The sequence below is a fragment of the Coregonus clupeaformis genome, chromosome 15 (assembly GCF_020615455.1).
Source record: "Coregonus clupeaformis isolate EN_2021a chromosome 15, ASM2061545v1, whole genome shotgun sequence".
NCBI classification, from domain to species: Eukaryota; Metazoa; Chordata; class Actinopteri; order Salmoniformes; family Salmonidae; genus Coregonus; species Coregonus clupeaformis.
The window spans coordinates 31,133,624-31,157,444 of NC_059206.1; the positions used below are offsets into that span (position 1 = coordinate 31,133,624).

General features: G+C 43.0%; 1 protein-coding gene across 1 annotated transcript; it reads left to right on the top strand.

Annotated features, from left to right (window-relative positions):
- The first annotated feature begins 402 nt into the window (after positions 1 to 402).
- LOC121582646 (secretory carrier-associated membrane protein 1-like) lies at positions 403 to 19,423 on the top strand. Its single transcript, XM_041898613.2, has 9 exons — positions 403 to 577; positions 7,174 to 7,251; positions 7,759 to 7,869; positions 8,732 to 8,843; positions 8,978 to 9,106; positions 14,884 to 15,043; positions 15,153 to 15,254; positions 16,149 to 16,266; positions 16,570 to 19,423. Exons 1-9 carry the CDS (start codon positions 521 to 523, stop codon positions 16,717 to 16,719), a joined length of 1,017 nt encoding a protein of 338 aa, XP_041754547.1. The 5' UTR covers positions 403 to 520; the 3' UTR covers positions 16,720 to 19,423.
- The last annotated feature ends 4,398 nt before the right edge of the window (positions 19,424 to 23,821 follow it).

Genomic DNA, 23,821 nt, shown 5'->3' on the forward strand with positions numbered 1-23,821 from the left:
GGTTGTTATCCTGGCACCACACGGCCAGGTCTCTGACCTCCTCCCTATAGGCTGTCTCATCGTTGTCTGTGATCAGGCCTACTACTGTTGTGTTGTCGGCAAACTTAATGATGGTGTTGGAGTCGTGACTGGCCATGCAGTCATGGGTGAACAGGGAGTACAGGAGGGGACTGAGCATGATGTTAACAATAATGTCAATGCTATAATGTTATTTGTGCTATAAAGGCGATTAACTATTCATTTTTTTATATTGTTAAACAACCTTCTGTCTGCTAACATTTCCTCATAAAATTTTACGAATTTCGACCGTTTGTATTATTTTTCACAATCTTCATTGCGGTACTTTTATTTAGAAGGAAAATCGCCGAGGTCACGGCCTGATTCTTGCTTATTCTTGCTGGTGGCACGGAGGTCAAAGCAATCCGCGACAATACTAGCTGCAGCCGTTGTTTTGAAGTACACCTGTTTATTTTTTACTACGACTTCGGTTTTTAATAATTGAAGACATCATCGAACTTCAATGTCAGATTTCGACCACAACCCGTTCGCGGACCCTGAATTCAATAACCCTTTTCAGGTAGGTGAAATACTCACCGGTCTGTCATTTGGCTATGCTAATTGTTTAGCCTGATTATGATAGCTAGCTAGCTATATAAACTCTATTGAATTCAATTTAGCTTGCTAAGCTAAGCTAAATAGCTTTCTAGCGATAGCAGTGTCACGTCGTTTCCCCTGGCATGACACTGACAGCACAGCAGCAGTAACGTCAGCTAGCTAGCTGCAACACTTTATAGCAAACGTTTAACATTAGCCTAGGTCGAAAATATATTGTCATCTTCAACCTAGACGTTAACATTAGCTAGCAATTCGTTCTTTTGAACAAAGATAAAGTTGTATCAGGCAATTATTTACAAACGATATTAGCTAGTACAGTAAGCTAGCTAGTTAGATGATTTAGCGTATTCTTGTCATGTGTGATGTTATCGGTGTCAGTATGCTGGCTGCTACATCTAGCTAGCTAACGTTAACTAGCTGAAGACTTGCCACCCATCTATTGTGGTGCGTCTTCTCCTGAAGTGTTTAGCTCTGCTAGACAGGTAGCGTATATGGTCTGACGTCACACACACACTTAGTTCTGTTCTGTGGCCTCATCTCATGATGATTCATTAAATACTTGTGAGTTATTCATTGAGGACAACTCATTGATGTTGGTAGGCAGCCAGCCTACTAGTGTCTAACGTTACACATGACAGCAGTGTTACAGACATGGTGGACATGACAGCAGTGGTACAGACTTCATCAGGCAAAAATGTTGCTTGGATTAGACTGTGTGTAGCATTAAAAAAAATTTATGTTATGGGAAACAACGTACCTTTTTATATATGTCCAAAAAACTGACACAATGTAGGTTAATCTTCAATGGCCACACGCTGATGTTTACTAATGTAAAGGCTGCAGAGTTGAAGTCTGAGCACAACCCACATGCTATGGAAACGTGTGTGTGATGTATTTAGAAGAAGAGGGGGTGAATGGGAGCACTGTGGGGGCGCCTTTTGTTGTCAGTGATTCTGGGAATGATAATCCCACTCTTTGGGGGTATCCATCGGCTCAGCTAGCTTTGGACACAACATTGGGAGTGTGTATTGGTTGGACTCCCTGAGTTGGGCATCGTTCTGGTGGTTGGCGACAGACAATAACCATACCACAATATAACTGACTTCACCAAAAAAAAAATGTTTCCTGTCAACAAAAGCATATGTATAAATTCTAGGAACTCTACTTATAAGACATAAAGTGAAATGTGTCCCTCACTATCAAATAAACATCTGAATCCAACTTTTGTCCAAAGCGCACCATATTCCTGCTGTGTAAACAGTGGTAGATTTTGTGCTAGGAAGTCTCACATGAAGTGCGTGGTCTAATGGCAGCCCGCTGTCTAACTTGGTATGAATATGGTGCGATTCGGACAAAAGTTGGATTCTAACGTTTATTTGATAGCTAGGGACACAGTTCACTTCATGTCTGGTAAGTAGAGTTCCTAGAGATTACATATGCTTTTGTTGACAGGACATGTTATTTTGGTGAAGCCAGCTATATTGAGGTATGGTTATTTTCCGTCGCCAACCACCAGAATGATGTACAACTCAGGGAGTCCAACCAATAGACTCCCAATGTTGTGTCCCAAAGATAGCTCAACTGTTGACTTGGAATTCAATCACCACATTGTGATTGACTGGTGGAATACTCTATTCCAGCCAATAGTTTAAGTCGTTTTATCAAAACAACATGATATGATGGATGCCTACAGTCATTTGATGTGCTGCTGTGCTGTCATAATGTCACATCATATTCTGTGACCCCACCACATTTGCTTTCCAGGAATTCTGCATTGATACCTGCTACTGTGGTGGTTGTAAGATGAGATGTTGCATTGCTTTCATTATGATAATGGTAGCTTATTACTTAGATCTGTAGACTGTCTTTGTAGAAGTGTCTCACCAGGGAGAAACTGGGTATTTGATCCTCACAGCACATCTTACTCTATTTGCTTGGTAAACAGGACCTGCTTTATATTGTTTGCTTAGGCTGCTTCCTAGCTAAGTAAAACTCAACTCCATGATGTAGCCAACTTCATATCAACGGAGTTGAGCGGCGACTAGTGTGGGCGGACTGGAGCTCGCGACATCTCATAAGGACATTTACCCGTGTAATTGCGGGCTATTCTTTGGGTGCTGAAATCTGTAGTTTTTGATAAAAACTTCATTTTATGTGACGTTGCGCGCTCCAGTCCGCCCACACTAGGGTGCCGCTCAACTCCGTTGATGAGAAGTAGGCCTGCATCGCAGAGTTGAGTTTTACTTGGTTAGGTTACTTCCCAGGCTAGTTGTTGTACCTTGTTTTAGACACAAACCTCTTTCTTCCTTCCTTCTTTTATCACTTTCTCTCTCGCTCTCTTTCTCTCTATTTCAATTAAATTATAGTTTACTCACTGCCACGGTTGCTTGCTAGCTCTCGTGCTCTGACGCGCGCGCACACACACACACACTTACTTGCCCTTTGTGGTCCTTTAATCATTGCTTTGTCACTCCTTGAAGCAGCAGCGTTGCCCTCATTAAATTCTGTCCCCTCCTTGTTGTTTGGATGATGTGGCTTCGGCTGTAGGTTGATGCTTAGGCCTATGTATAAGGATAATTGATCGTAAGCATGGTTTTATTGTTAGTGAAGGAATGAATGGTGTACTTCCCACAGCTAACTGTGCTCTATAGAAATGTGTGTGTAACTCAACACGAGTTGTGGAGTGGTGTGCTGACCACAGCGCCACATAAACAGTCTTATTTATTGGGCTATACACGATTAGTCCCTCTATGCATTTCTCTGCTCTCACATATTGCTGCAGATTGTGGACCCCAGGAAGAGTAGCTGCTGCTATTGCAACATCTAATGGGGAAAACATTTATAAATATATATATATATATATAATCTGTGTATGTATGTATGTACACTACCGTTCAAAAGTTTGGGGTCACTTAGAAATGTCCTTGTTTTCGAAAGAAAAGCAACTTTTTTGTCCATTAAAATAACATAAAATTGATCAGAAATACAGTGTAGACATTGTTAATGTTGTAAATGGCTATTGTAGCTGGAAACTGCAGATTTTTAATGGAATATCTACATAGGCGTACAGTGCGATTATTCGCATATGGAAGAAACACAAAATAACTGTCAATCTCCCTCGGCCTGGGGTTCCATGCAAGATCTCACCTCGTGGAGTTGCAATGATCATGAGAACGGTGAGGAATCAGCCCAGAACTACACAGGAGGATCTTGTCAATGATCTCAAGGCAGCTGGGACCATAGTCACCAAGAAAACATAATATCCATCAGACCAGAGGACATTTCTCCAAAAAGTACAATCTTTGTCCCCATGTGCAGTTGCAAACCGTAGTCTGGCTTTTTAATGGCGTTTTGGAGCAGTGGCTTCTTCCTTGCTGAGCGGCCTTTCAGGTTATGTCGATATAGGACTCGTTTTACTGTGGATATAGATACTTTTGTACCCGTTTCCTCCAGCATCTTCACAAGGTCCTTTGCTGTTCTGGGATTGATTTGCACTTTTCGCACCAAAATACGTTAATCTCTAGGAGACAGAACGCGTCTCCTTTCTGAGCGGTATGACAGCTGCGTGGTCCCATGGTGTTTATACTTGCGTACTATTGTTTATACAGATGAACGTGGTACCTTCAGGCGTTTGGAAATTGCTCCCAAGGATGAACCAGACTTGTGGAGGTCTACAATTTTATTTCTGAGGTCTTGGCTGATTTCTATTGATTTTCCCATGATGTCAAGCAAAGAGGCACTGAGTTTGAAGGTAGGTCTTGAAATACATCCACAGGTACACCTCCAATTGACTCTAATGACGTAAATTAGCCTATCAGAAGCTTCTAAAGCCATCATTTTCTGGAATTTTCCAAGCTATTAAAGGCACAGTCAACTTAGTGTATGTAAACCTCTGACCCACTGGAATTGTGATACAGTGAATTATAAGTGAAATAATTTGTATGTAAACAATTGTATGAAAAATTACTTGTGTCATGCACAAAGTAGATGTCCTAACCGACTTGCGAAAACTATAGTTTATTAACAAGACATTTGTGGAGTGGTTGAAAATCAAGTTTGAATGACTCCAACCTAAGTGTATGTAAACTTCCGACTTCAACTGTGTGTGTGTGTGTGTGTGTGTGTGTGTGTATATATATCTCAGAAGAATCCAATGTGTGTGAACATACAGGATTGGTCAGATTTCAGAGCTGGAAGTCTGTAGTGATTCCATCTGTCACTTGAATTGGGACATGGGTGCCTGCCTCACCCCGGCCTGAAGTGTTCCCATCTGTCACTTGAATTGGGACATGGGTGCCTGCCTCACCCCGGCCCTGAAGTGTTCCCATCTGTCACTTGAATTGGGACATGGGTGCCTGCCTCACCCCGGTCCTAGTGGGCCGCTGTCCTGTTGTGTTTGGCTCCTCCCTGTCACTTAATGGATCAATAAATCACATATTGCACAGAGTTTACAGCACACACCTAGTTTCTCTGAAAAGGGATTAAAAGGCATGGATGAAAACCAGCAGGGACTGCAGTCTTCAATTACCAGATCTGTGCACCTCAGAATTAGGCCTAGGCTAACTTATTAGAACATAGAATTTGTAAGACCACTGTCAGTAATGGCATTGTTAGTTGACTCCCCATTTCAGCCCGTTTTAGCCTTGAAGCCAGTAGCCTAGTGATTAATTCCATGCAACTCCGGGATCTCTTCAATAGTTCATGAAATCATATGGTGCTGTCATGGCGACAGCTGGTGCTTAGGGTATTTTTGACTGCTTTCCCCAGACTTGTTTCCTGCTCTTTCATGGTAGTGTCTCTTATCAAATCAATTGCCTTCATAAAAACCTATCTACCAAACAAACAGCTGATGAAGAAGTCGTCGTTGCGGTGTCTGTGTCACAGTGAGATCGGTGTAGAGAAGGAGAACTTATAGCCTATCTGACACACACCCACGTGTTTGTGTGTAAATGTTGTGCGTGTCAACGTTGTCTGTCAGCGTCGTTGTTGCTGTGGCAGTAGTGACGGCGTGTACGGCTGCTTTCTCTCTCAGTGAGACGCTCTCAGTAGGAGAGGAATACTTCAGCTTCAAGTGGAGCTATGTTAGAGGCCCATCATTTCTAATATTAACTGAGATGGTTTTGTTGTGTTTCACATAGATTCAACAGGTTGGCCCGATCTAGGCTATGTTGTACTGTAGGCTAAGCAGTAGCCTATCCTGTAGTTTTGAAGTTCCATGGGGTGTGCTGGTACTTAAGCGCTGTGTGTATCTGGCTGTGCGTCAGGACCATATTAAAGATTCATCACGATACACCCTGAAATATTGATGACCTGCCTGTGGTCGGGAAAAGGAGCAGCCTGCCTCTGTTAAACACAGACATGAGACTCAATCAGAACAGAGGAGGAGGGTTAGACTTGGACAGATTGACTGATACTGGACTGTACCGGCTATAACTGGCTATACTGGAATGCACTAGTCTGTAGCAGTCTATACTGGACTGGACTGCACTGGATTTATTGGCTAGGCCATCTTGGACTGCACTGAACCTGAGTATCATCTGAATTTATGCTGCATGAGTGAAACTTCTTGTCGTTGTGTGCTGGCTACCTAAAATGCACCCTACACACGCATGCATCCATGTGCACAGTACACACACACACAGCGACGATATAGCCTACACCAAGGCACACCTTATTCTCTGTTTCAGAGCTGACGGCAGCACACACCTGTGGACACACACTAGTTAAACAATGCGCCAGTCCTGGGAGGTGCCCCTATAGGCCTACTTTTAGCACTTGGCAAATAGCCTACCTGTAGCCTCCCGGATTTACAAGGAGACTGGAGAAAAAGTAGGCCTATGAAACTGAGATTTTAACTGACTGATACCAACCTGGAATCTGCATAGCCTAAAATAAAGGTTGATGAAATATAATGATTAGCCTAGACTGTGTATCTTTGTGTGTCTACACAGCATGACCGCAGCAGTACCCAGAGCCCTTTCCTGTTCCAGTCTTTTTTCTTAGCAGAGGAAGGCGTTCTCTTCTCTCCTCTAACTAGTGGGCTCTGCCATATTTATAGCTGTCTGTGGTGGGGAAAATGATTGGAATCATCCCGTCTTTGCCAGTTTTGGATTATAACCCTGGGTTGACAGTGAAGGGTAGCCTGTTGTTGGGGTCGGTCTGTCTGCAGCCTTAGAACTGGAGGAATTCTCTTCTTCAGATGAAAAGGAAGTTCTGTTTGTCTGAGTTCATATTGACTTTTGAAAACCCGAGGCCAGGTTAGGTAGATGAGGCTGGTGGTGGTGGTGGTGCTCTTGATTTGTAAGCAGACATCATAGTAAACTTAGGCTAGGCTAGCATCCACTACAGATGATCCATTCACGTCACACAGGTGATCCATTCACGTCACACAGGAGTGGCTTCAGAGTTCAGTCATCACACCATGGCAATGCAGCAGATATAGGCTTGATTTACTACATGGGAGTGCAGCCTGTTGACTCCCTCACTGCTCCTGGTGATATACTGTATGTAGTAGTAGTATGAACACTGACTTTGTTCTCTCTTTTCCTTTCCTATCAGGATCCGTCAGTGACACAAGTAACACAGAATGCTCCTCCAGGGTTGGAAGAGTACAACCCCTTCACAGATGCCAAGCCGGTGAGAACTGCACAGTACACTGCACACTGTTAGAGGTGCTGAGGAGAGGTGGGCTGGTGGATGTGTGAGAGCGACCATTGATGAGCTAGAAATAGAAGTGCTGATATGGGACTGATGGTGACTACAGATGATTAGTGTTCATTATGTTATTATATTCAGCGTCAAAAGCTTCCAGGAGGAGTGGTTGAAGATTCTGATTCACGAATGTCTGCTTCTCAATTGACACCCTATTCCCCCTTTAGTTATATAATATGACATTTAGAAGACTCTTTTATGCAAAGCTACTTAGTCATGTGTGCATACATTTTTAAGTGGTCCTGGGAATCGAACCCACTATCCTGGCTTTGCAAGCACCATGCTTTACCAACTGAGCTACAGAGGACCACTAGTACACTACCTTGTTTTGACCTGAGCTACATGGGGTTCTTGTCAAAAGTAGTGCACTACATGGAGAATAGGGTGTCGTTTGACACTAAACCAGTGTGTGATGTTTGTATTTTCTCCCAGGTCCCCCCTGGCACGGCACCCAAAGTACCGGCCCCCACCACCAACACACAACCAGCCATCATGAAGCCGACGGAAGAACCGCCTGCATACTCACAGCCTCAACAGACACAGGTACCACACACACCGACCTCACATCCTTTTCTATCCTTTTACACCATGCAATTCCACCCCTCTGAAGAAAAGAGAGGAGAGCTCACTGTAGCGTTGGGTCTTCGGCTGCACCTTTTCGCTATGGAATGTATTTCCATATAAACAGCATGCTCGGGTGGGGTGACAGCTCCAGGCTACGAGGCAGCAGGCTCTCCCTCTGAGTGTGGCGTGTTCTAATAACAGCTGTTTGTGACCGTGTGGAGACAGCCTAGCTCCACACCTCGCCTCCTGAGGGAGAAGTGTAACTTAGTGTTTGCAAAAAGAGAGGTGTATTAGAGAGAGACGGATAACACAGGAAAAAGAAAACGCCTTATTCTAAAGTTTTAGGGAGTTTTTATACCTCTACGGACACATCCATGTCCATGGGCATACACACTGAGATGGTTTCAGAATGCTGCTCCAGGAAGTTGGCAATGATAAGGCATGTGACTAGTTTCCTGTCTCTTGCCCTACAAATCATTCCTTCCTACCTTAAAGATGCACTGTGCAGTAATTTAGCATTTTGTAAAATAAGAAGCAGAGCGTTAATTATTCTGACTTGCATGGAGATAGAGTAGTTGGAGATGACTACTGGGACTGTGCAGTGATCTGTGCTGACACCGTAGTCTCTGCCAAACACACACACACAGAGAGACACAGAGATGCGTTACAAAAACAAAGTCAGCTCCCTCAATGTCAATTCCAAGTTGACTTGAAGTTAATTGTCAGAGATCAAATCAGATTTGTCAGCCATATGGAGCCTGATCTAGCCTGGATAACATCTACAACATCTCTGTGTACTGTATAGTGTCAGTGCGCCCTGTTTGACTATGTGTGTGTGTAGGAGCAGGTGCGGGCTGCAGCAGAGCTGCTGAGGAGACAGGAGGAGCTGGAGAGGAAGGCTGCAGAGCTAGACCGCCGGGAGAGAGAGATGCAGTCGCTCAACGCATCAGGAGGTTGGCACCAACCTTCCTACAACATTCAATGTTTCCACATTAAAACAACGTTAAGCTTTGTCAGACCCAAAAGTTCATACAACATCTTAGCAGAATCATTCAAGCATGTTTCTCCTCTCTCTCCTCTGTCTCAGGTAGGAAAAACAACTGGCCTCCCCTCCCAGAGAAGTTCCCTGTGGGTCCCTGTTTCTACCATGACATCACAGTGGACATCCCTGTAGATTTCCAGAAGACTGTCAAGATCATGTACTACATCTGGATGTGTGAGTGACTGTATCTATGTTCCCTATACCTCATAACCACATACGCCTAGCTCCAGTCTCTACCCAAGATCATGTACCGTATTTTCCGCACTATAAGGCGCACTTAAAAGCCTTTAATTTTCTCAAAAAACGACAGTGCGCCTTATAATCCGGAGCGCCTTATATATGGATCAATTGGTTAATTGGTTGATCCATACTGGTTGTACACGGCGCTCTGTCAAAATGTTTCAGTATGAAAAAACAATTTAATAATAATGAAATGTTTCAGTACGACTGGTAAACTACAAAGCCGCACCGCTTTTTTTTTTTTTTTTTTTTTTTTTTATGCTTGCAGCATTACGGCTACCGTAGTCAGTAAACACCGTTACTGTGCTTACTCACAGTCCCACACCACTTGTGTGTGTATAAAGACCCCAAAATTGTTGTCAGAACGCTTAATAAAGTTGGACTTTATCTGACTGTTTTGTTGACATTCCCTTTAGCACAGCTCCATCTAGTGGATGCATAACGCAAGCCCAGTCAAACGTTTGACTGCAGTATCTTCTATTCTATGCGCCTTATAATCCGGTGCGCCCTATATATGAAAACAAAAATAGGCCATTCATTGAAGGTGCGCCTTATAATCCGGTGCGCCTTATAGTGCGGAAAATACGGTACTACATCTGGATAAGTGTGACCTCATATGTTAACTGCCCTGCTCCCTTGTCCAGTCAGACTCTACTATGGCAAATGTACACTTTAGAATTGTACTTTCAATATGCCTGAACGTTTGCCTAAGTTATGTCGCAAGCTTTAAAAAAAATACTATTCTCCAAATATCCAACTGTCTCTTTCAAAGTCTTGCCTGACAGCCAGTCCGTTAGAGCTGAAAAGGCCATTGAGAAGTGGTACAGAGGAACACATGAATGCAGCATGTATTAGATATGAGCTAATAGCACAGTGTAGAATTCTACTACCACATGATGCAGCTAGTCATGTGGTTGGTTATGTGACCGGGTCAGGTGACTGGGGGGAGGCTTTGAGAGTTCCAACCTGTCTAGGGCACTCCTACCTCTCTCGCTCTCCCCTCTCCTACAGTATCTCCCTTATTTCTCCATCTGCATATCTCTCTACCTCTCTGTCTCTCCCACCCTCTCCTCTCCTTTTCCCCACACCTTTATGTACTCTTCCCCATCTCACCAGAGAGCATTATAGAAGTGTTAGATTCCTCAGTATGGTTCAGAATCCTGCCACTATAGTTATGACTATACCATGCCAATGTGACTGTACACTACAACACACCAGACTTTATACAATGCCCAGAGCCATGCCATTATAATAGCCCCAAGGTAGAGTTCTGCTCATTGTGAATTATTTAATTGACCGTGTGTGTACGCTGTGTGTTTGTCTTGTGTGTGTGTGTGTGTGTACACTGTGTGTGTGTTCACTGTTTAGTTTAATAGGATCCCCATTAGCTACTGCACATGCAGCAGCTACTCTTCCTGGGGTCACAAAGTACAGATCAGTAGTAGACAAGAACAACAAGCTCACTCCGCCAACCCTGATGTTCTAGCAGTGTCTGAATCCTGGCTTAGGAAGGCCACCAAATATTCTGAAATTTCCATCCCCAACTACAACATTTTCCGTCTAGATAGAACTGCCAAAGGGGGTGGAGTTGCAATCTACTGTAGAGAGAGCCTGCAGAGCTCTATCATACTATCCAGGTCTGTGCCCAAACAGTTTGAGCTTCTACTTCTAAAAATCCACCTTTCCAGAAATAAGTCTCTCACTGTTGCCGCTTGCTACAGACCCCCCTCAGCCCCGAGCTGTGCCCTGGACACCATATGTGAATTGATTGCCCCCCATTTATCCTCAGAGTTCGTACTGCTTGGTGACCTAAATTGGGATATGCTTAACACCCCGGCCATCCTACAATCCAAACTAGATGCCCTCAATCTCACACAAATTATCAACGAACCTACCAGGTACAACCCTAAATCCGTAAACATGGGCACCCTCATAGATATCATCCTGACTAACTTACCCTCTAAATACACCTCCGCTGTCTTCAACCAGGATCTCAGCGATCACTGCCTCATTGCCTGCGTCCGTAACGGGTCCGCGGTCAAACAACCACCCTTCATCACTGTCAAACGCTCCCTAAAACACTTTAGCGAGCAGGCCTTCCTAATTGACCTGGCCCAGGTATCCTGGATGGATATCGATCTCATTCCGTCAGTAGAGGATGCCTGGTTGTTCTTTAAAAGTAATTTCCTCTCAATCTTAAATAAACAAGATTATATAAAAAAAAAAAATACAGAACTAAGAACAGATATAGCCCCTGGTTCTCCTCAGACTTGACTGCCCTTGACCAGCACAGAAACATCCTGTGGTGTACTGCATTAGCATCGAATAGCCCCCGCGATATGCAACTTTTCAGGGAAGTTAGGAACCAATATACACAAGCAGTTAGGAAAGCAAAGGCTAGCTTTTTCAAACAGAAATTTGCATCCTGTAGCACTAACTCCAAAAAGTTTTGGGACACTGTAAAGTCCATGGAGAATAAGAGCACCTCCTCCCAGCTGCCCACTGCACTGAGGCTAGGAAACACTATCACCACCGATAAATCTACAATAATCGAGAATTTCAACAAGCATTTTGCTACAGCTGGCCATGCTTTCCACCTGGCTACCACTACCCCGGCCACCAGCTCTGCACCCTCCGCTGCAACTTGCCCATGCCCCCCTACAAATCATCTGGGCTAGACAATCTGGACCCTTTCTTTCTAAAACTAGCCGCCGAAATTGTCGCAACCCCTATTACTAGCCTGTTCAACTTCTCTTTCGTAACGTCTGAGATCCCCAGAGATTGGAAAGCTGCTGCGGTTGGGGGTGACACTCTAGATCCAAACTGTTACAGACCTATATCCATCCTGTCCTGCCTTTCGAAAGTATTTGAAAGCCAAGTTAACAAACAGATCACCGACCATTTCGAATCCCACCGTACCTTCTCCGCTATGCAATCCGGTTTCCGAGCTGGTCATGGGTGCACCTCAGCCACGCTCAAGGTCCTAAACGATATTATAACCGCGATCGATAATAGACAATACTGTGCAGCCGTCTTCATCGACCAGGCCAAGGCTTTCGACCCTGTCAACCACCGCATTCTTATTGGCAGACTAAATAGCCTTGGTTTCTCAAATGACTGCCTCGCCTGGTTCACCAACTACTTCTCAGATAGAGTTCAGTGTGTCAAATCGGAGGGCCTGTTGTCTGGACCTATGGCAGTCTCTATGGGGGTGCCACAGGGTTCAATTCTTGGGCCGACTCTTTTTTCTGTGTATATCAATGATGTCACTCTTGCTGCTGGTGTCTCTCAGATCCACCTCTACGCAGACGACACCATTTTGTATACATCTGGCCCTTCATTGGACACTGTGTTAACAAACCTCCAAACGAGCTTCAATGCCATACAACACTCCTTCCGTAGCCTCCAACTGCTCTTAAACACTAGTAAAACTAAATGCATGCTCTTCAATCGAACGCTGCTTGCACCCGCCCACCCGACTAGAATCACTACTCTCGACGGGTCTGACCTAGAGTATGTGGACAACTACAAATACCTAGGTGTCTGGTTAGACTGTAAACTCTCCTTCTAGACTCACATTAAGCATCTCCAATCCAAAGTTAAATCTAGAATCGGCTTCCTATTTCGCAACAAAGCCTCCTTCACTCATGCTGCCAAACATGCCCTCGTAAAACGGACTATACTACCGATCCTTGACTTCGGCGATGTCATTTACAAAATAGCCTCCAACACTCTACTCAGCATATTGGATGTAGTCTATCACAGTGCCATCCGTTTTGTCACCAAAGCCCCATATACTACCCACCACTGTGACCTGTACGCTCTTGTTGGCTGGTCCTCACTACAGATTCGTCGCCAAACCCACTGGCTCCAGGCCATCTATAAATCACTGCTAGGCAAATCCCTGCCTTATATTAGCTCATTGGTCACCATAGCAACACCCACCCGTAGTCTGCGCTCCAGCAGGTATATCTCACTGGTCATCCCCAAAGCCAACACCTCCTTTGGCCGCCATTCCTTCCAGTTCTCTGCTGCCAATGAATGGAACGAATTGCAAAAATCTCTGAAGACTCTTATCTCCCTCACTAACTTTAAGCATCAGTTGTCAGAGCACCTTACCGATCACTGCACCTGTACACAGCCCATCTGAAATTAGCCCACTCAACTACCTCATCCCCATATTGTTATTTATTTTGCTAATTTGCACCCCAGTATCTCTATTTGCACATCATCTCTTGCACATCTATCATTCCAGTGTTAATACTAATTGTAATTATTTTGCACTATGACCTATTTATTGCCTTACCTCCATAACTTACTACATTCGCACACACTGTATATATATTTTCTGTTGTATTTTTGACTTTATCTTTTGTTTTACCCCATATGTAACTCTGTTGTTTTTATCGCACTGCTTTGCTTTATCTTGGCCAGGTCGCAGTTGTAAATGAGAACTTGTTCTCTACTGGCTTACCTGGTTAAATAAAGGTGAAATAAAATAAATAAAAATATTACATTAAATTAAAAAAACCAAGTTGTATATAGGAAAGACACCAAGAGACAACAAAAATAATATTTACACACTATTCATATTCTTATATACACTACAGTTAAATTAGATCTTTAGAAAGAGGAGAGGTGCTGTGATACAATATTTTTTAAAGCTAAACTTGCTTTTTGCCTGAGTAACCTCTGGTGGCAGTGCATTCCACGATGACAATGCTCTATACATACACTACCGTTCAAAAGTTTGGGGTCACTTAGAAATGTCCTTGTTTTCGAAAGAAAAGCAATTTTTTGGTCCATTTTAAAATAACATCAAATTGGTCAGAAATACAGTGTAGACATTGTTAATGTTGTAAATGGCTATTGTAGCTGGAAACAGCGTATTTTTTATGGAATATCTACATAGGCGTACAGAGGCCCATTATCAGCAACCATCAGTCCTGTGTTCCAATGGCACGTTGTGTTTGCTAATCCAAGTTTATCATTTTAAAAGGCTAATTGATCATTAGAAAACCATTTTGCAATTATGTTAGCATAGCTGAAAACTGTTGTGCTGATTAAATAAGCAATAAAAGTGGCCTTCTTGAGACTAGTTGAGTGTCTGGAGCATCAGCAATTGTGGGTTCAATTACAGGCTCAGAATGGCCAGAAACAAATAACTTTCTTCTGAAACTCGTCAGTTTATTCTTGTTCTGAGAAATGAAGGAAATTTCTTTCAAATTTCTAATTGCCAAGAAACTGAATATCTCGTACAACGCTGTGTACTACTCCCTTCACAGAACAGTGCAAACTGGCTCTAACCAGAATAGAAAGAGGAGTGGGAGGCCCCGGTGCACAACTGAGCAAGAGGACAAATACATTAGTGTCTAGTTTGAGAAACAGACGCCTCACAGGTCCTCAACTGGCAGCTTCATTAAATAGTACCCGCAAAACACCAGTCTTTTTAATCTTTTCTTTTTATTGGCCAGTCTGCCTAGAAGGTCAGCATCTCGGAGTCACCTCTTCACTGTTGATGTTGAGGCCTCCCACTCCTCTTTCTATTCTGGTTAGAGACAGTTTCAGATAGAAATGTCATGTTTAGAGTTGATCTCTACACCTTTATTCTACACAACAAAGATTTATATCAGCTCTGTACGTTACATTTCTATCTGCAACGTATTTAATGTTAACTAACCAATGGTATGGTGTTTATGGTTCTGCTCCAGTCCACACGGGGACACTGTTTGCCAACATGTTTGGCTGTCTGGCCTGGTTCTGTGTGGATGCGTCCAGGGGAGTGGACTTCGGCCTGTCCATGCTCTGGTTCATGATCTTCACTCCCTGCTCCTTCGTCTGCTGGTACAGACCCCTCTACGGAGCCTTCAGGTGGCTACACACAAACACACAAACAAACAAACAAACAAACAAACAAACTTTTCTTTCAGTCAACATTAAACAGCAAACGTTCTCCCCCTCTCCCTTTCTCTCTCTCCAGGAGTGACAGCTCATTCCGTTTCTTCGTCTTCTTCTTCGTCTACATCTGTCAGTTTGGTGTTCACGTGATGCAGTCCATTGGCATCTCCGGCTGGGGTGCCAGGTGAGGACAGGAAGCTGTCACAGATATTAACAGGAAGTGACACAGTCACACTGTTCTCTGAGAATAGACCCAGGGCATCGTTCAAGAGGGTGCAACGTACTGAACTTTGATTGCACATAGAAATACAATCAATAAAGGTTACATGTAATTCACCCTTTAATCTTGTCTATAGTTGTCCTTTTCTCCTGCAGTGAGTGACACGGCCACACTGTTCTCTGACATCACTTGGAAAAGATTCAGTACATGTTATTCACCCTGATATTGATAGAGATTCAGTACATGTTATTCACCCTGATATTGATAGATTCAGTACGTTATTCACCCTGATATTGATAGATTCAGTACATGTTATTCAACCTGATATTGATAGTTTCAGTACGTTATTCAACCTGATATTGATAGAGATTCAGTACATGTTATTCACCCTGATATTGATAGAGATTCAGTACATGTTATTCACCCTGATATTGGTAGAGATTCAGTACATGATATTGATAGAGATTCAGTACATGTTATTCACCCTGATATTGATAAAGATTCAGTACATGTTATTCACCCTGATATTGATAGAGATTCAGTACATGTTATTCACCCTGATATTGATTGAGATTCAGTACATGTTATTCACCCTGATATTGATAGAGATTCAGTACATGTTATTCACCCTGATATTGATAGAGATTCAGTACATGTTATTCACCCTGATATTGATAGAGATTCAGTACATGTTATTCACCCTGATATTGATAGAGATTCAGTACATGATATTGATAGAGATTCAGTACATGTTATTCACCCTGCTATTGATAGAGATTCAGTACATGTAATTCACCCTGATATTGATAGAGATTCAGTACATCAAATCCTGTCTCTGGTTGTCCTTCTCTCCTCTAGTGGGTGGATCTCAGCTCTGACTGGTCTGAATAAGAGCATCCCTGTTGGCATCATCATGATCCTCATCGCTGCTCTCTTCACTGCCCTTGCTACCATGTCCCTCATCATGTTCAAAAAGGTACCACACACACACAATTTCTCATCATATTCATAAAGGTATGAATGAGACTCAGCCTTTCACCATGTTAGAGACGATGAGACTATGGAACCAGAACACCCACACAGTCTCTGAGATGATGAACACAGGGTATTTATAGACGTGCTCAAGTAGATAATTACCTCCGCTCTTCTCACTGCTCTCCCTCTCCTTTCTTCCTCCCTTCCTCTCTTCCTCTCCCCCCTCCCTCCCTACTCCCCCCCCCTTCCTCCCTACTCTACCCCCTTCCTCCCTACTCTACCCCCACCCCCCTCATTTCTTCAGGTACATGGTATGTACCGCACCACTGGGGCCAGCTTTGAGAAGGCCCAGGCAGAGTTCGCCACGGGCGTCATGGCCAACAAGACGGTCCAGACAGCCGCCGCTACCGCAGCCTCCAACGCCGCCAGCGGAGCATTCAAGCAACAGATTTGATTGGTCCGAAGAGCCACCTAGAGCCCGCCCTCTTTCTTCTATCCGTCCAATCCAAGCTCCAGAGCGAACTGGAGTTTCCCTGCCCTCCTAACCTAGCTCTACTGACATGACTAGCATGACACCTAGAAGGATGAGACCAATGATGTCATAGTAGATGAAAACAGGAAGTAGACATGAGAGGCTTGTTTGAATCGTTTCATTCAGTTCCATTTGTCTCCCAGTGCAGATGTACTTCCTGTAGAATCTTTGAGGTTTATGACATCACCTTCTGATCCCTCTCCGTCTCATTCTGCTCACATGGCGACACCCAGCTTCCACCAAGCCCCGCCTCTCACCTGCCCTGAGGGCTGTAACTCCGCCCACCCCAGTGACTTTATTAATGCACTCCTGTCCTGTCTCTTACCCTACAACCCTTAGTCATGTCACAAAGTGTTTGCAAACTTTCCTTTGAGTGTGTAGCTGTGTGTATGGGTGTGCAGCTGTCTGTGTATGCGTGCGTATATGGATATTAGTCTCTCCATATGTTGATGCTGAGGCCTATACATTGTGTGAGTACCAGCTATAGATTATATTCTTTCTCTCACTCCCTCTAAAGCATTGTACCAAGTCAATTCACTGCACCAAGACTATTTTAGCTGTAGCTATCCATTCACTTCTACAACTAAATTATTAACTGGATTTAGCCAAGTACTGTTAAAATGTAACACTTGTTTACTTCTTTTGAAACCTGAGCCGGTCAGGCCGAGATGGGCACTAGTCAGTGAGTCTGTCCTCTGGTGGTGAGACCGGCTAGTGTTGATGATGAATGCTGTGCATTCCACAATGTTGTGTTTAATACCTCGGAATGATCACATCTAAATGGTTTAATCTCAAGAAGTGAGTGAAAACTGATCAGAACTCAATCAGGAAGGGTACTATTATATCTGTACAGTTCATACACTAGGACACTCACGTGAGATGTTATTGTTCAGTTAACATTATGATTAAAAGAGAGCAGTTTGCTCTGACACCTGTGGTCGAGTCTATCTTCCAAACTTAACAGGTACGCTTCTCAGAAATCAGGATTCTGTCTTTGCTGTCTTGGTTATACTTTTCATAACCGTGTCTTCTCTTTCTCACAGCCTTGTAGTCTTGCCTTTGATAACATTTGATCAAAATACCTTTTAATATAAACAAAGAACCAGATGACATGAACCTAAATGTCATAGCCTCTATCCTTGTCCCTTGCTTTAGTGGTAAAGTTGCACTTCATGTAGACACTCCTTCACACAGACACATCCACCCAATAGCTGTATTTTAGGCCTTCAGACCTGCACAGACACATGTATGCTAGCTAAGCTAGATGCTAACAACTTGACTCCAGTGAGAGAGAGAGCTAGCTAGTCTCCAGCCTTGGTTTTCTAGTGGAGACATACCTCAGTTAGTTAGTACTATTCAGGATAATATCAAGATGTAATGTACTCTTTATGTGCATGACAAAGCTTGCAGATCAACTGGACACTACTCTGGTCTAGGCATCTGTGTGTATAGAAGTCTATGGTTACACTCCAGTGAGTGAGTGAACTGATGAAAAAGGAGTATTCTGTCTGTTTGAAGTTGATGCTGTGCATTAAAGTGAATCAGTCCAGTAGTCCCTCTTTCTCCAAACACTCCTTCAGAACAGGAGATATCATTGGTTATATCCCAGTTATATCATTGGTCTGTGCTGTATGGCTGTGTAGACGCTGATAGCCTGAGTATTAATTATATTATCTTCATCGCATGATTGAGTGAAAGGAGAGATCCCCCAGTGTTTTATGTCTTCTTGTTTATTGGTTTGTTTGTCTGTTCTGTGTCTTCCTCTGTTGGATTTGATTCATCATGTTAGATAGAAAGTACTGAATAAGTTCTGATTCCATTCAATTTAACATGTCTTGTTTTGAGTGTTTATAACTGTGAACCTACCTGTGACTTTCAGCCTTTGAGTGTGACATGAAGAGGGGTTGGGGATGTTAGAGGGGTGCACATGTGTGCTGTAATATCATTGATGTGTGTGTTGCGGGGTGTGTCAGTCAAAGTGAAGTCTTAACAAGTATAGCTGGTTGTTCAGTTGAACACTAATGTGGGCAGAGGCAGAGACAGGCTGACAACTTCATGTTTTTCCTCCTTTTTATACTTTCCTGCTTTCCTTAGTCTAATAGTCATTCATCTCTCTTTTTGTGGTCTTGAGTATGAGTGTATGCCTGTGAATATGTGTGTGTGCTGAGCTACTTTAAGTTATTCTACATATTTTGAAAATCTGAACGAATGGCACCTGAATGTTCCTGTTAAATATTTGTTGGCTTGGAAACAAAAAATAAATGAACTGGGAAATGTGAGGAAGTCAGTAGGTGAAACTAAGCAATGTTAGTGTTTTGAGATTAACTGTGGCTTTAACTTGTGCTTTTTAATCAATGTATCAAGTATATAGTATAAAAACACAGAATTATTATGAAATTTGTCTTGCTCATCTCTGACAATGGAATCAATTGAAGTTATTTAAAAAAATAAAGCAGACTTTAAGGGATGTTTGTTGATTTTGTCAAATTTGACAACTGGTCGGCTGGTATCCTGAATTTCATTGTACTGTACATAAACTCTCTTCTCTCCTTTAAGTCGCATGTTGAGTAGTTTGTTTTGTATATTTATTGTATTAACACAGAATAAAATTCAGAAGTCAACTACCTCCTTTTTTCGCAATGATATTTTCTGGAAGGGTGTTCAAAGCTGTACTACTAGTTGATGGCCAGCAGAGGTCAGTAGAAACCAAAGGATCTGGAGGAGGACTGAACTGTGGTTGATCAGTTGTTATGGATTGTGACACTACTACATTGATCCTTCAGCTAAAGTTCTAGACGTCCTTGTGATTTACTGATATTATGGTGGGTAATCTTTAATGAACAGATACCAGGGACAAAGACTTGAAGAGATAGAAAGGAACAAAAAGACTAGGGGATCAGATGGCCTCATGCCAAACTACATGCGTGATTCCACTTCCTCCTCACAGTGATCATGTGCTCAATTTTCAACCAATGAGGGGATATGATTAAACTGGCCCGGGCACCCGGTAGGCGGTTTGTACTAGGTGAAAAGTGATTGCATTCGTTTTGGAAACGGGCTGCCTCCCGAACATGAGTCGGGTGCCCGTTCTGGCTAATGCTGAAGTTGGCTCAAAGTGAAAGTGAAGTACAAAAATATAAACACAACAAAGATTTTACTGAGTTACAGTAAAATCAGTAGGTGGGGCGGCAGGTAGCTTAGTGGTTAAGAGCGTTGTGCCAGTAACCGAAAGGTCGCTGGTTCTAATCCCCGAGCCAACTAGGTGAAAAATCTGTCGATGTGCCCTTGAGCAAGGCACTTAACCCTAATTGCTCCTGTAAGTCGCTCTGGATACGTCTGCTAAATAATGTAAATGTAAATGTCATATGAGGAAGTCAGTCGATTGAAATAAATTCATTAGGCCCTAATCTATGGATTTCACATGACTGGGAATACAGATATGCATCTGTCCGTCACATAACTTTTTTTTAAAGGTAGGGGAAAACCAGTCAGTATCTGGTGTGACCACCATTTGCCTCATGCACCACGACATATCTCCTTCACATAGAGTTGATCAGGCTGTTGATTGTGGCCTGTGGAATGTTGTTCCACTCCTCTTCAATGGCTGTGCAAAGTTGATGGATATTGGCAGTAACTGGAACACGCTGTCGTACATGTCGATCCAGAGCATCCCATACATGCTCAATGGGTGTCATGTCTGGTGAGTATGAAGGCCATGGAAGAACTGGGACATTTTCAGCTTCCAGGAATTGTGTACAGATCCTTGCGACATTGGGCCGTGCAGTATCATGCTGAAACATGAGGTGATTGTGGCGGATGAATGGCAACGACAATGGGCCTCAGGATCTCGTCACGGTATCTCTGTGCATTCAAATTGCCATTGATAAAATGCAATTGTGTTCGTTGACCGTAGTTTATGCCTGCCCATACAATAACCCCACCGCCACCATGGGACACTCTGTTCACAACGTTGACATCAGCAAACCGCTCGCCCACACGACACCATACACGCTGTCTGCCATCTGTCCGGTACAGCTGAAACCAGGACTCATCCATGAAGAGCACACTTCTCCAGCGTGCCATTGGCCATCGAAGGTGAGCATTTCCCACTGAAGTCAGTTACGACGCCAAACTGTAGTCAGGTCAAGACCCTGGTGAGGACGACGAGCACGCAGATGAGCTTCCCTGAGACGGTTTCTGACAGTTTGTGCAGAAATTATTTTGTTGTGCAAACCCACAGTTTTATCAGCTGTCCAGATGGCTGGTCTCAGACGATCCTGCAGGTGAAAAAGCCGGATATGGAGGTCCTGGGCTGGCGTGGGTACACGTGGTCTGCGGTTGTGAGGGGGGTTGGACGTACTGGCACATTTTCTAAAACGATGTTGGTAGAGGAATGAACATTCAATTATCTGGCAACGGATCTGGTGGACATTCCTGCAGTGGCCTTTTATTGTCCCCAGCACAAGGTGCACCTGTGTAATCATGCTTGATATGCCACACCTGGCAGGTGGATGGATTATCTTGGCAATTAAAAAATCCTCACTAACAGGGATGTAAACTAATTTGTGCACAAACTTTGAGAGAAATAATAGTTTTGTGGGACATTTCTGGGATCTTTTATTTCAGCTCATGAAACATGGGACCAACACTTTACATGTTGCGTTTATATTTTTGTTCAGTGTGGATTAAGCACATGGAGTAATGAGTAGGATTCTATGGTGTAACGAGTAGTATTATGTGTTATCATGTGTAAAAGTAATTGCTTTTGATAAAAATGCTTGATATGCCTTCTCAATGAAAACCAGTTCTTAAAATTCAAACATATATAGTTTGTTTGTAGATTATGGCGTTATTTATTTTCATTAATAAAAACGAGCCTGTGAAATGTATAGGCCTAGCCTACGTTTTACATGAAATGTAGGCTATTCGTCGTGTTTGCTTATGATGCAACCGGCATCGATTTCAGCACCAGGGAACTGGACAGCTCCCCCATCATGTGAAAAACCGAACATGCCCCCAACGACGCTCTTAGCTATCGCTCTTACAGTTCACTGTACGTGCTTGTTTGGGAAACACTTTTAAAAAATTGGATCGTAAATAACGATATATCTGGTACGACCATCTAAATGTTTAAAGCGGCAATCAGCATTAGAAATAATAACAAAGCCATCTCCCCATCCCTGGTTCGTTAAAAAGCTGAGGGATGGGGCTGGAGAATTGATAAGCTACACTCTCAAATTCATAGACAGAGCTTTGGATGCAAGGACTGACCATCCATGATATCAAAATTATAGTTTTAGCCATGTTTTGAGGCTATAAAGTGTTTCTTAAAAAGAAATGTGTTTACAAAGTTGGAGAAAAACATGCTTATATTTTGGGTTCTCATGGGGTATGACAGTTGAACTAAGCTCATGATGCATGTATAAGTTATATTCTTAAAGAATCAATGGGTATCTTTTTATTACTTTTTACATTTGAGTCATTTAGCAGATGCTCTTATCCAGAGCGACTTACAGTTAGTGAGTGCATAATTTTTTTTTCATACTGGTCCCCCGTGGCAAACGAACCCACAACTCTGGCGTCGCAAACGCCATGCTCTACCAACTGAGCTACACGGGACTATTAGAATGTTATTTTCTTTTAACAGGGGTTACATAGACAAGCAAACAAAGTGCACCACACAGACTGAGTACTATAAAAGGAATAAGGATACAGCAAAACATTATACAAAAAGGCAGTAATAAAATGGAAAAAATATATACAAAAATACAAACATCACAATTATAACATGGAGCATTTATGGGAGGTTTTCCACATAGGACCACAATGGAGACCAGATTTTCCCAAATGTATTAGACTTCTGGTGTAAATCAAAGGTACGTTTTTCTAGGGGTAGAATAGCAGAAGCTTGAGAAAGCCACATTCTCGCAGATGGTACTTCAGGTGTGGACCATAATAACAATATAAATTTTTTGGCTAAGTAACAAGGGTATTGTACAGACGTTCAGAGTCAGGGTCAAACACAACGTTACAATCAAAGTAGAGCAAATACAGTGGGGAAAAAAAGTATTTAGTCAGCCACCAATTGTGCAAGTTCTCCCACTTAAAAAGATGAGAGGCCTGTAATTTTCATCATAGGTACACGTCAACTATGACAGACAAAATGAGAAAAAAAATTCCAGAAAATCACATTGTAGGATTTGTAATGAATTTATTGGCAAATGATGGTGGAAAATAAGTATTTGGTCAATAACAAAAGTTTCTCAATACTTTGTTATATACCCTTTGTTGGCAATGACACAGGTCAAACGTTTTCTGTAAGTCTTCACAAGGTTTTCACACACTGTTGCTTGTATTTTGGCCCATTCCTCCATGCAGATCTCCTCTAGAGCAGTGATGTTTTGGGGCTGTCGCTGGGCAACACAGACTTTCAACTCCCTCCAAAGATTTTCTATGGGGTTGAGATCTGGAGACTGGCTAGGCCACTCCAGGACCTTGAAATGCTTCTTCACGAAGCCACTCCTTCGTTGCCCGGGCGGTGTGTTTGGGATCATTGTCATGCTGAAAGACCCAGCCACGTTTCATCTTCAATGCCCTTGCTGATGGAAGGAGGTTTTCACTCAAAATCTCACGATACATGGCCCCATTCATTCTTTCCTTTACACGGATCAGTCGTCCTGGTCCCTTTGCAGAAAAACAGCCCAAAAGCATGATGTTTCCACCCCCATGCTTCACAGTAGGTATGGTGTTCTTTGGATGCAACTCAGCATTCTTTGTCCTCCAAACATGACGAGTTGAGTTTTTACCCAAAAAGTTATATTTTGGTTTCATCTGACCATATGACATTCTCCCAATCCTCTTCTGGATCATCCAAATGCACTTCAGACGGGCCTGGACATGTACTGGCTTAAGCAGGGGGGGACACGTCTCGCACTGCAGGATTTGAGTCCCTGGCGGCGTAGTGTGTTACTGATGGTAGGCTTTGTTACTTTGGTCCCAGCTCTCTGCAGGTCATTCACTAGGT

Bases quoted from the DNA above. Each gene is read 5' to 3' on its own strand.
- LOC121582646 (XM_041898613.2), top strand. From the start codon at position 521: ATGTCAGATTTCGACCACAACCCGTTCGCGGACCCTGAATTCAATAAC. The intron at 15,044-15,152 runs GTGGCTACACAC...CTCTCTCTCCAG, and splicing joins CCCCTCTACGGAGCCTTCAG to GAGTGACAGCTCATTCCGTT. The intron at 15,255-16,148 runs GTGAGGACAGGA...TCTCTCCTCTAG, and splicing joins ATCTCCGGCTGGGGTGCCAG to TGGGTGGATCTCAGCTCTGA.